The 11,944-nt window shown below is 42.2% G+C and overlaps 1 protein-coding gene across 1 annotated transcript in view; it reads right to left on the bottom strand.

Annotated features, from left to right (window-relative positions):
* Nucleotides 1-5,455: 5,455 nt before the first annotated feature.
* The window catches only part of prelp (proline/arginine-rich end leucine-rich repeat protein), a 20,187-nt gene continuing 13,698 nt past the window's right edge, over nt 5,456-11,944 (bottom strand). The window contains exons 2-7 of the mRNA XM_071336183.1: nt 8,495-8,930; nt 7,708-7,893; nt 7,336-7,493; nt 6,941-7,137; nt 6,571-6,649; nt 5,456-6,202 (exon numbers count right to left, since the gene is read on the bottom strand). Of these exons, the coding sequence (XP_071192284.1) occupies nt 6,112-6,202; nt 6,571-6,649; nt 6,941-7,137; nt 7,336-7,493; nt 7,708-7,893; nt 8,495-8,926 (1,143 nt within the window). The 5' untranslated portion in view covers nt 8,927-8,930 and the 3' untranslated portion in view covers nt 5,456-6,111. The remainder of the gene's footprint in view (nt 6,203-6,570; nt 6,650-6,940; nt 7,138-7,335; nt 7,494-7,707; nt 7,894-8,494; nt 8,931-11,944) is intronic.

Genomic DNA, 11,944 nt, shown 5'->3' with positions numbered 1-11,944 from the left:
GTCATGAACTGTCATAATATGGTCATAACATTGTCATGACACATATATTCAGACCTGTTGTGACATATATTGCGTTATGTTATGGCTGGTTATGACACCTACACTACCATTCCAAAGTTTGGGGTCACTTAGAAATGTCCTTGTTTTGAAAGAAAAGCATAGTTTTGTCCATTAAAATAACATCAAATTGATCAGAAATACAGTGTAGACATTGTTAATGTTGTAAATGACTATTGTAGCTGGAAACGGCTGATTTTTTAAATGGAATATCTACATAGACGTACAGAGGCCCATTATTAGCAACCATCACTCCTGTGTTCCAATGGCTTTTTCTTTGAAACTCTGCCTAGAAGGCCAGCATCCTGGAATTGCCTCTTCACTGTTGACGTTGAGACTGGTGTTTGCGGGTACTATTTAATGAAGCTGCCAGTTGAGGACTTGTGAGGTGTCTGTTTCTCAAATTAGACACTCTAATGTACTTGTCCTCTTGCTCAGTTGTGCACCGGGGCCTCCTACTCCCACTCTTTTCATTCTGGTTAGGGACAGTTTGCGCTGTTCTGTGAAGGGAGTAGTACACAGCACTGTACAAGATCTTCAGTTTCTTGGAAATTTCTCGCAAGGAATAGCCTTAATTTCTCAGAACAAGAATAGACTGACAAGTTTCAGAATGAAGTACTTTGTTTCTGGCCATTTTGAGCCTGTAATCAAACCTACAAATGTTGATGCTCCAGATCCTCAACTAGTCTTAAGAAGGCCAGTTTTATTGGTTCTTTAATCAGGACAACAGCTTTCAGCTGTGATAACATAATTGCAAAAGGGTTTTCTAATGATCAATTAGCCTTTTAAAATTATAAACTTCGATTAACTAACACAACGTGCCATTGGAACATAAGAGGGATGGTTGCTGATAATGGGCCTCTGTACGCCTATGTAGATATTCCATAAAAAATCTGCAGTTTCCAGCTACAATAGTCATTTATAACATTAACAATGTTTACACTGTATTTCTGATCAAGTTGATGTTATTTTAATGGCCCAGAAATGTGCTTTTCCTTCAAAAACAAGGACATTTCTAAGTGACCCCAAACTTTTGAACGGTAGAGTACATAAGCTTGTCAAAACTCACAACACGTACCACACAAGGCAAAACATTCCATGACACCATAAACTACTTATCAACAGTATGTTTATGTTATATAACATTTTGAAATAGACCATATTAAATTGTAATTGTAATTGTGCATGCATTGATGTCAGACATGCATCTACCCCAATGCTTTGTTGCTGATAACTGGGATGAATGCAGGAGCAGATTTCAGGAGCAGGACAAGACACCCTCATTTTGACTGATTACTGACATAAGGGCATGTTTTGTCACTCTTATGTAGGTGTCATAACCAGCCATAAAATAATGCAATATATATCACAACAGGTGTAAATATATGTGTCATGACAATGTTATGACCATATTATGACAGGTTATGACAAGTTATATCAGCTGTTACGTCATCTTATGACATGGTTGTGATTGTGTCATAACGTGTTATGATGCTGGGTGTCAAGTAAAGTGTTACCAAAATGAGTGTGAAACTTTCTTTTTTCATTGCATAGTTCGTCTTCAATTAGTCAGCACCTCACTTTAAAGGGTGTGCTGTTTTTCTGTCCTTTTTCATTGATGTAATACATATCCTAACCATAAGAGGTCAGCATTACTGTGTTTATGTGAGTGAGTTTCGGTTCCCTTGAAAAAAAGCTGTTAGACCCCTCAGGGTATTGTAGCCCATTGCAGCTGGGTGAGATTGAAAACTTCTGATTCGAACTCTCTAGGCCAGTTTTGCGGAACCCAGATTAATTAAGACCACTCCTGGAATCTGAAGCACTTTGGTTATACTTTATTTGACAGTGTCACTGTGACATGAACATGAAGGTTTACAACGCTTTCATTCATTTACTCCATTGAAAGTGCTTTTTAGTCCAGGAATAGGTTTACCGTAATGTGTCCCTAAAAGAGTCTTCCTCACTAAACCACTTCCTGGCAGCAGACTCTGATCTCATAGTTCGAGACACAAATAAGGTTGGGCTGTTGGGCTGACGGTATTTAAGCCCTAAGGCCAAGCTTTACAGGATTCCTGGAGTGAACGAGACACTTACAGTTACTGTTGTAAAACGTGTTATTTCCAGGACTCATGCTGGATTAGCTGGTATGTTTTGGCATTTAATAGAAGTATATAGAACTTGGCAAAAGATCATAGCTATGGCACAACAAGAGAGAAGAAAGCATCTACGTCAAATGTCGAGAAACAAAGGGTGATCAGTTTATTTTCGCTGGCGTGTCATGAGGAGAGAGGTTAGACCTAAGTCTTGAGGGACGTCATCTAATTCACTCAGTATGTGGATAGGTGTGAGTTTATGCTTATGTGAATAGGTGTGGGTGGAGGTTTACATTTGAAAACTTATGGAAATGATCTGTTTCTCCTTTCCTTGTGCTGTAGTTTCACCTTTTAGACTACTCATCACAAGGATCCAGGTAAGCAGGGATGGCCAAGACAGCTTGTGGAGAAGCTGTCATTTTCTGCAGTCATTTTGACCTGTGAAACTACACCCTTTTTAGGACAATGAATGGTGCGGTATGAATGTGAAATATTTCTACATATGAGACACATATGCATCCTCAGCAAGGACTCATTCTTCCTTCCTTTGTTTTTCAGATGTAGACTGAACCTCTCATGACTGCATACATGTGTTCTTCTCTTTTTGGGACCAATTATTTTAGTTTTTGTTGTAATTTTAGGAGGGAGGGGAGTAATAGTTCATATTCACCTGTGAGCTTCCACTCAAAAATAAAAAACATAGAAACATGTTTTACATACATACAAAGTATTGATCATTATGATAAAAAATAATAATAGATGTAGTATGTAATGGGAAAGAAACAAAAAGAAGTGAGACTCCACCCCCAACTCCCATCTCATTCCCACAATCCCACATGTCTCCATCCATTTTGCCTGTGCTTAGCTCCATTCCTTTCATTTTTAGCCTGAAAAACTCAGTCCTTTACGATTACAGTGCCTTCGGAAAGTATTCAGACCTCTTGATTTTTTACACATTTTGTTAGGTTACAGACTTATTCTAAAATCTTTTAAATACAAAAATTCAACCTACACATAATGTGTAATGAGAAAGCAAAATTGGTTTTTAGAAATGTTTGCTAATTTATAAACAAAAAACAATGGAAATATCACATTTACATATGTATTCAGACCCTTTACTCAGCACATTATTGAAGCACCTTTGGCAGAGATTACAGCCTCGAGTCTTCTTGGGTATGACGCTAAAGCTTGGCACACCTATATTTGGGGAGTTTCTCCCATTCTTCTCTGCTGATCCTCCCAAGCTCTGTCAGGTTGGATGGGGAGCGTCACTGCACAGCTATTTTCAGGTCTCTCTAGAGATGTTAAATTGGGTTAAAGTCCGGGATCTGGCTGGGCCACTGTAGGACATTCAGAGACTTGTCCCGAAGCCACTCCTGCGTTGTCTTGACTGTGTGCTTATGGTTGTTGTCCTGTTGGAAGGTGAACCTTCACCCCAGTCTGAGTTCCTGACCTCTCTGGTGCAGGTTTTCATCAACGATCTCTCTGTGCTTTGCTCCGTTCATCTTTCCCTCGATCCTGACTAGTCTCCCAGTCCCTGCCACTGAAAAACATTCAGAAGCATGATGCTGCCACCACCATGGTTCACAGTAGGGATGGTGCCAGGTTTCCTCCAGACGTGACACTTGGCATTCAGGCCAAAGAGTTCAATCTTGGTTTCATCATACCAGAGTATCTATATAACTGAGACTCCTTTAGGTGCCTTTTGGCAAACTCTAAGCGGGATGTCATGTGCCTTTTACTGAGGAGTGGCTTCCGTCTGGCCCCTCTACCATAAAGGCCTGATTTGTGGAGTGCTTCAGAGATGATTGTCCTTCTGGAAGGTTCTCCCATCTCCACAAAGAATATCTGGAGCTCTGTCAGAGTGACCATCGGGTTCTTGGTCACCTCCCTGACCAAGGCCCTTCTTCCCGATTGATCAGTTTGGCCGGGCAGCCAGCTCTATGAACAGCCTTGGTGGTTCCAAACTTCTTCCATTTAAGAATGCGTTTGAATATATTTACATTCATGCACTTCTAAAAAATGTTTTTTACTTTGTCCCAGAAGCATTTAACTGCAGGGCACTATCACATTTTAGGGGACACTGAACAGCCAAGAGATGGGTCCAACTGTCACGCCCTGACCTTAGATATCCTTATTTATTCTCTATGTTTGGTTAGGTCAGGGTGTGACTCGGGTGGGATAATCTATCTTTTATATTTCTTTGTGTTTTTGGCTGAGTATGGTTCCCAATCAGAGGCAGCTGTCTATCGTTGTCTCTGATTGGGGATCATATATAGGTTGTCATTTTCCGTTTGGGTTTTGTGGGGAGTTATTTTCTGTTTAGCTGTTTTGTTGCCTGACAGAACTGTGCGCTTTCGTTTTTTCTACTTTGGTATTTTGTTGCGGTGTTCAGTTTATTAAAAATGATGAAGGCCTACCACGCTGCACCTTGGTCTCCTTCTTCATCCGATGACACACGTTACACCAATTTCATTGTAAAATGTTTCCTCCGTGTTAAATAGTCTGTGAACAAACTTAAAATGTATATCTTGATGGCTCGGATTACAGGATGCCAAGGTCCTTATGGAGCAGGGTTGTTTCTTGGAGCATTGCTACAGTATATCAATACAGTTGTAACATTTGATAGGACAATTTAGGCCTTTCAAATTCCAAGACAGAATACCTAGTGTTCTCATTGTTTCTCAGAAATCAATGTTATATTAATGATATAATTGTTATCTTTAGTGTTGATAAGCCCATGGATGAGTAACAAAAAGCAGCACCCACAGGGACACTCACCAATTGGTCGTTCCTCACCCAGAAAACCCTTCCAAAATATCTCTTTCTAAAAGACAACAAACTGACTCATTCTCCTGTGTGTGTGTGTGTGTGTGTATGCACATACATGTGTGTGTATGTTTATATATTCTGTACATACAGTATGGTTCGACAAACAGACAGGCGGATAAGGAGATAATTAACTTCACATCGCAAATTGTCTGTCTCTAACATGCAGCACAATATGCTCTCTCGCCGCCGGCTCTCTCCTCGCCGGCTCTCTCCTCGCCGGCTCTCTCCTCGCCGGCTCTCTCCTCGCCGGCTCTCTCCTCGCCGGCTCTCTCGCTGGCTCTCTCGCTGCCTCCCTATAACAGCAGCAGTCAGATTCTGGGTTTTCCAGACGATATAGCAAGAATGGGTTGCCAGGAACAGGGATGACAGTGAAAACAGGTTCATGTTCGTAAGGAGGTAGTGGAGACTGTGCTTTCAGAGGGGGACAGTGAACACACTCAGAAGGATAGGAATGATGTGGCTAGGAAAGGATACATGATTAGCCCAAGAGCACATTTTATCTATTTTATTTGTACAGAACTGCTTCATACAAAACAAAGGGATACAATTACTTTTATTGAAAGTACCTCAAAAACACAGATACACCAAGGACATTTTAAACTACATGGTAGTCACGTTTTTAACCTGTTTTTCATTCACCAAATGCCGTACCTGTGTATTGGCCCTTGTAAACCATTATTATGCTTCTTTCCTACCCCAGATGTAGTGTTACAGTACATTCATAATGTGCAAAGAGTAATCATACCCTAATTGTAACTACACTATATTTGTAGCATGTCAGTCAATGTACCTTTATTTTTCATCTGCCACTTGTTCCATTATTCTATGGTACTTATTTACCTTAATATTAGAAATACAACTTACAGACAAAACAACTCCTATCTTACTGGAACTGCAGATACATCCATGCACCAAAGACCTAGTTTTATAAATATTTGTTTTAACGCTTTAAAATCTTTCAGCTGTGAAATATTACTGAAGTTGTCAAAGCCGTACAGTTAGCATTTTATTCAGGTTATCTGGCACCATTTCACCCATCTAAAATACTAATGTGTATGTGTGTGGTTGTGTGTGTGTTGTGTGGTTGTGTGTGTGTGTGCGTGTGATGTTGTGATGTCCAGGCCTGACTCTAGATGACAATGGACTTGAGGTGTCTGAAACACATGATGACATCCAGAGGGACAGGAGGGCTCAGGTGGTTCCCATCCAGACGCAGGTACCTGTTGGGTATCAATCAATCAATCAAACAAACTATCTATCAATCAATCAATCAATCAAACTATCTATCAATCAATCAATCAATCAAACAAACTATCAATCAAACTATCAATCAATCAAACAAATTATCAAACTATCAATTAAACGATCAATCAATCAATCAAACAAACTATCAATCCATCAATCAAACAAACAATCAATCAATCAATCAAACTGTCAATCAATCAATCAATCAAACAATCTATCAATCAATCAATCAAACTGTCAATCAATCAATCAAACAAACTATAAATCAATCAATCAATCAAAGACACAAATCAATAAATCAATCCATCTATCGTACCTATTGTGTTATGAATATTTATATTACCTGAGTCTGGGCATCAGAGCCTCATCAGTAAGACTCTCAGAGGACAGACTGAATGGACAAAGCTGGGTCCCATTAATACCTGACACATGAACACACACACACACACACACACACACACACACACACACACACACACACACACACACACACACACACACACACACACACACACACACACACACACACACACACACACACACACACACACACACACACACACACACACAAGTTACTCAATGCTGTCGTGGTCATGTTGCTAATGGTAGCATCTCCATTGCATGTTACTCATTCTCAATGCTGTTATAGTTGTGATGTGGTTGCGTTGTGGTCATGCTACAGACCTATTATGGCCTTATGTTAGGCTACTCACTCTCAATGCTGTTGTGGTTGAGGTGGAGTTGCTCCAGCTGGGGGTTGAACAGGGGGACGGAGGTGAGCTGGTTGTGGGCCAGGTGAAGGTCTAGCAGGGTGGAAACGTTGAACACCGCCTTAGGTACTCCCTTATCACTTAGCTGGTTGAAGTTGAGCCTCACAAACGCCAGGTTGGAGAAGCCTTGGAAGTAGTCCCTGCATTGGGAAGACAAGTGGGTTACTGTAAATAGTGGGATGATGTAGTATTTTCCAAGTGCTTAGAGGATAGAGAGTTCAGCACAATGTCATTCTTGTGTGCTTTACTGGATCTCACACCAATGTTTCAGTCAATAGATAATGTGTGTGTGCGTACGTGTGTGTACCTGCATTGTGTGTGCATGCATGTGTGCTTACTTAGGGATGTCCTCGATGTTGTTCCTGTCCAGGAATAGTTGTGTGATGCCGTTGGGGATGTTAGCTGGCATCTTCTTCAGGATGTTGTGGGCCAAGTTCAGCTGAACCAGGTTCTTCATGTCTTTAAAAGTGTTCTTCCCCACGTCACTGTCACTCAACTAAACACAACAGAGAATACACAGGGAGAATTAACATTGAGTGAGCGTGAGAGTGAGTGCATTTGTGTGCGCGTGCAAGCATGTGTTTGTGCGAGTCCGTGTGCATACATGCCTGTGTGCATGCGTTTGTATGTGTGTGTGTGCATGCAAACATGTGTGTGTATGCATGCAAACATGTGTGTGTATGTTTGTGCATTTGTGTGTGCGTGTGTACCTTGTTGTGGTGCAGGTCGAGCAGAGCGAGGTGCTCCATCTTGCCGAAGGCTCCAGAGGGGATCTTGGAGATCTGGTTGTGGCTGAGAATGAGCTGCTCCAACCCAGCTGGCAGGTCATCAGGAACCTCCTTCAGCTGGTTCCTCTCCATGTAGAGAAACAACAGACCAGGTACCTTCTCAAACACCTGGGACACAGAGAGACAGAACGAGAGATAGCGACGTAGACAGAGAGACAGACAGAGATACAGAGACAGACAGTGAGAGAGAGAGACAGACAGAGACAGAGAGACAGAACGAGAGATAGCGACGTAGACAGAGAGACAGACAGAGATACAGAGACAGACAGTGAGAGAGAGAGAGAGACAGACAGAGACAGAGAAAGAGAGCGAGAGACAGAGAGAGGGAGAGACAGAGAGACAGAGAGAGAGAGAGAGAGGGAGAGAGGGAGACAGAGAGACAGAGAGAGGGAGAGAGGGAGACAGAGAGACAGAGAGAGAGGGAGAGACAGAGAGACAGAGAGAGAGAGAGAGAGGGAGAGAGGGAGACAGAGAGACAGAGAAAGAGAGCGAGAGACAGAGAGAGACAGAGAGAGGGAGAGACAGAGAGACAGAGAGAGAGACAGAGAGAGGGAGAGACAGAGAGACAGGGAGACAGAGAGACAGGGAGACAGAGAGACAGAGAGACAGAGACAAATAGCGAAAGAAAAAAGAAAGATGGAATAATGAAAATCAGTGAATGCATGACTAAATAAATCAACTAAATAAATATATAGAAAAAAGCTCCCACCTGCTTGTCTACTTTTTTTATGCGATTGTTGGCCATGTTAACCCATCGCAGCTCTGTGGCGTTGTTGAAGGGTTCCGCTGTTACCACAGAGATGTAGTTGTTCTGCAGGTAAAGGTAGTGGACTCTCGACGGGATCACAGGGACCGTACGGAGGTTCCGGTTCTCACAATATAGGGCATTGGGGAAGGAGGGGGGGCAGAAACACTCGCGGGGGCAGTCAAGGAACATGGAGGGGGGGCCAAGGATGGGAGGGGGGAAGTCTGTGGGCTCCTGGGGTTCCAGTTCATCAGGTGGCAGGCTAGGCTTGAAAGAGGGTCGCTTGGTGGCCTTAGGAGGCTTAGGAGGTTTTTTAGGTCTCGGTCTCTGGGAGAACACTGCCCCCATCAGGAGACAGAGCACCAGGGCAGAGTAGAGTCCCACACCTGCCTTCATTGTCCTGGATGGAGAGAGAAGGGGTGGAGGAAAGAGAGAGAGAGAGATTGAATTGAATTGAGAGAGAGACAGAGAGATGGAGAGAGAGAGAGAGAGAGAGCGAGAGAGAGAGACAGACACAGACAGACAGAGACAAGGCAAGAAGGGCCTTCTATGCCATCAAAAGAAACATACAATTTGACATCCCAATTAGGATCTGGCTTAAAATACTCCACTCAGTTATAGAACCCATTGCCTTCTATGGTGGTGTGCCCTGGGGTCCACTCACCAACCAAGAATTCACAAAATGGGAAAAACACCCAATTGAGACTCCGCATGCAGAATTCTGCAAAAATATCCTCAATGCATAACACAAATAATGCATGCAGATCAGAATTAGGACTATACCCGTTAATTTTCCAAATCCAGAAAGAACTGTTAAATTCCACAACCACCTGAAGGAAAGTGATGCCCAAACCTTCCATCACAAAGCCCTAACCTACAGAGAGATGAACCTAGAGAAGAGTCCCCTCAGCCAGCTGGTTATGTGGCTCTGTTAACAGACATAAAATTAGCCCCAACCAAAGTATGATAAAACTAAAAGAGAACTACTTCGTTCAAATATTTTTTATTGAGCACACACAAGAATGGTGTATAGGTAATAGACAGGTATACAATTCTTATCTAAACATAAAAGAGCAGACAGAAACAAAAAGACCCAGAGTTCTGGGTACAAAACAAATATTACAAAACAAGACATACAGAATAAGGACAGGTAGAAAGAAAGAGGGTAGGTGTCACCCCCCACTTATTCCCCCCCTTTATCCCTCCCCCACTTCTTCCCCCCCCTAATCCCTTCCCCTTATTCCCCTCCCGACTGCTCGGGTGGCGGTGCCAGCACATGCTGCCCAAAGGTGGATTAAAATATTACAATTGAGAGTGCGTTAAAAAGTACAAATTCACAGCGCCGAATGGTCCAAGTAAGAGAGGAAAGGCTGCCAGATTTGATCAAATGTTGATAATTTATTGTTCAGAATATATCTAATTCTTTCTAAGTGTACAGTGTTTGCCAATTCGCTGAGCCATAATTTGGTAGTGAGCGCTTCCCTCTTTTTCCAAAACAACAAGATTAGTTTTTTTGCCGAAATGAGACTGTAAGAGATGAGTTGTTTTTGAGGGTTGGTTAATCCGTTTAGGGAATCAGACACTCCCAGGATTATTAGAAGCGGGTCTGGGTCAATTGAAGTCTCCAGAACTTCAGAGAGGATCCTAAAAATTCCACACCAGTAACCATACAAGCTAGAGCATAGGGCAAAGCAGTGGAGTAGTGTACCCTGTGCAGCCTGACATTTATCACACATAGGGGATGTATCAGGAAATATCCTATGCAGTTTGGTTTTGGAATAGTGTAATGTGTGTAATACCTTGAATTGTATGAGACGATGTCTGGAGTTAATGGAGCATGTGTGGATATACTCCAAGCTATCTTCCCAGTCTGCCACAGAAATGTCAGTCCCTAGTTCTTCCTCCCATTTTGCCTTAATGGTATCTGTAGAAGGTGTGCTAACAGATTGAAAAGCATCATATAAACGAGATATCAGTTTGTCTGAGGTGGGGGATGTCTTTATGCATCCGTCAAACATGGAAGGCTTAGCGTTCCCAAATGTTGGGAGGTGTTTTCTAACATAGTCTCTGATTTGTAGGTATCTGAAAAAGTTACTTCTAGGAAGATTATAAGTTTCCCTCAGCAACTCAAAGGAAGCAAAGGTCCCTTCTATATATAAATCCCCTATGGTACTTATCCCCAACTCTCCCCATTGCTCAAAGGTGTTATCAAGGTTAGAGGGGGCAAAGGAGGGGTTCCTGGCAACAGGGAGCATGAATGACATTGGTCTAAGCTCAAAGTGGGTTTTAATTTGCTTCCAGATTCGGACTGTGCTATGTATAATAGGATTGTTACGATAAAGTGACCTCTCCAGATTGACAGGCGACAAAATCACAGCACCAATAGAGAAGGGGTGACACTCCTCCCGCTCCATACTAAGCCAGCTGGGTGAGGGACGTGCGTCATCCAGCAAAAACATAACAGCGCGGAGGTTAGCGGCCCAGTAATAAAATATAAAATTTGGGAGAGACAATCCTCCTTCCATCTTGGATTTAGAGAGGTGTTTTTTACCTATCCTGTGTGTTTTATAATCCCAGATGAAAGGATTGATAATTGAGTCCAGTTGTTTATGAAAGGATTTAGGTATGAATACTGGGATGTTCTGGTATAGGTAGAGCAGTTGTGGGAGGAAGACCATTTTAATGGCATTAATTCTTCCGAGCAGAGAAATTGGGAGAGTTCTCCAAAATTGTTTGTCTTGAGTTTTTGCATCAGAGAGGGGAAATTCTCTTTAAATAGTAAGGAGTATTGTTTGGTAACTACAATTCCTAGATAGGTAAATTTTTCTGAAGATAACTTAACTGGAAGATGTTCTAGCCAGGAGGTGTTTTGTAACCGTATGGGCATTAATTCACTCTTGTTCCAATTTATTCTGTATCCCGAGAAGGTACCAAACAAATTAATCACATCAAGAATAGCTGGAATACTAGCTTGGGGTTCTGTTACATAGAGGAGAATGTCATCTGCGCATAGGGAAATCTTATTTAGAGTATCTTTAGTATTATAGCCGTGTATTGCTGCATCAGATCTAATCGCCTGAGCGAGAGGTTCAATGATTAGGGCGAAGAGCATAGGCGACAGCGCACAACCCTGCCTTGTCCCTCTGTAAAGGTTAAATCGGGGCGACAATGATTGGTTAGTGAGTATTCTCGCACAGGGGTTCCTATATAAAAGCTGGATCCAATTTATGAACCCATCTCCAATATTACATTTCTGTAGGACTTTGAATAGATAGGACCACTCAACTTGGTCAAAAGCCTTCTCGGCGTCAAGAGATATAACGGCAAGGTCCACGTTTGGTAACCTCTGAGAATACATAATGTTGAAGAGGCGCCTGAGATTGAAGAATGAGTTTCTGTTCGGGATAAAGCCGG

The sequence above is a fragment of the Salvelinus alpinus genome, chromosome 12, assembly GCF_045679555.1.
Source record: "Salvelinus alpinus chromosome 12, SLU_Salpinus.1, whole genome shotgun sequence".
NCBI lineage: Eukaryota > Metazoa > Chordata > Actinopteri > Salmoniformes > Salmonidae > Salvelinus > Salvelinus alpinus.
Note: the sequence above shows the minus strand (reverse complement) of the source record. Positions and strands in the feature narration are given on the sequence as shown.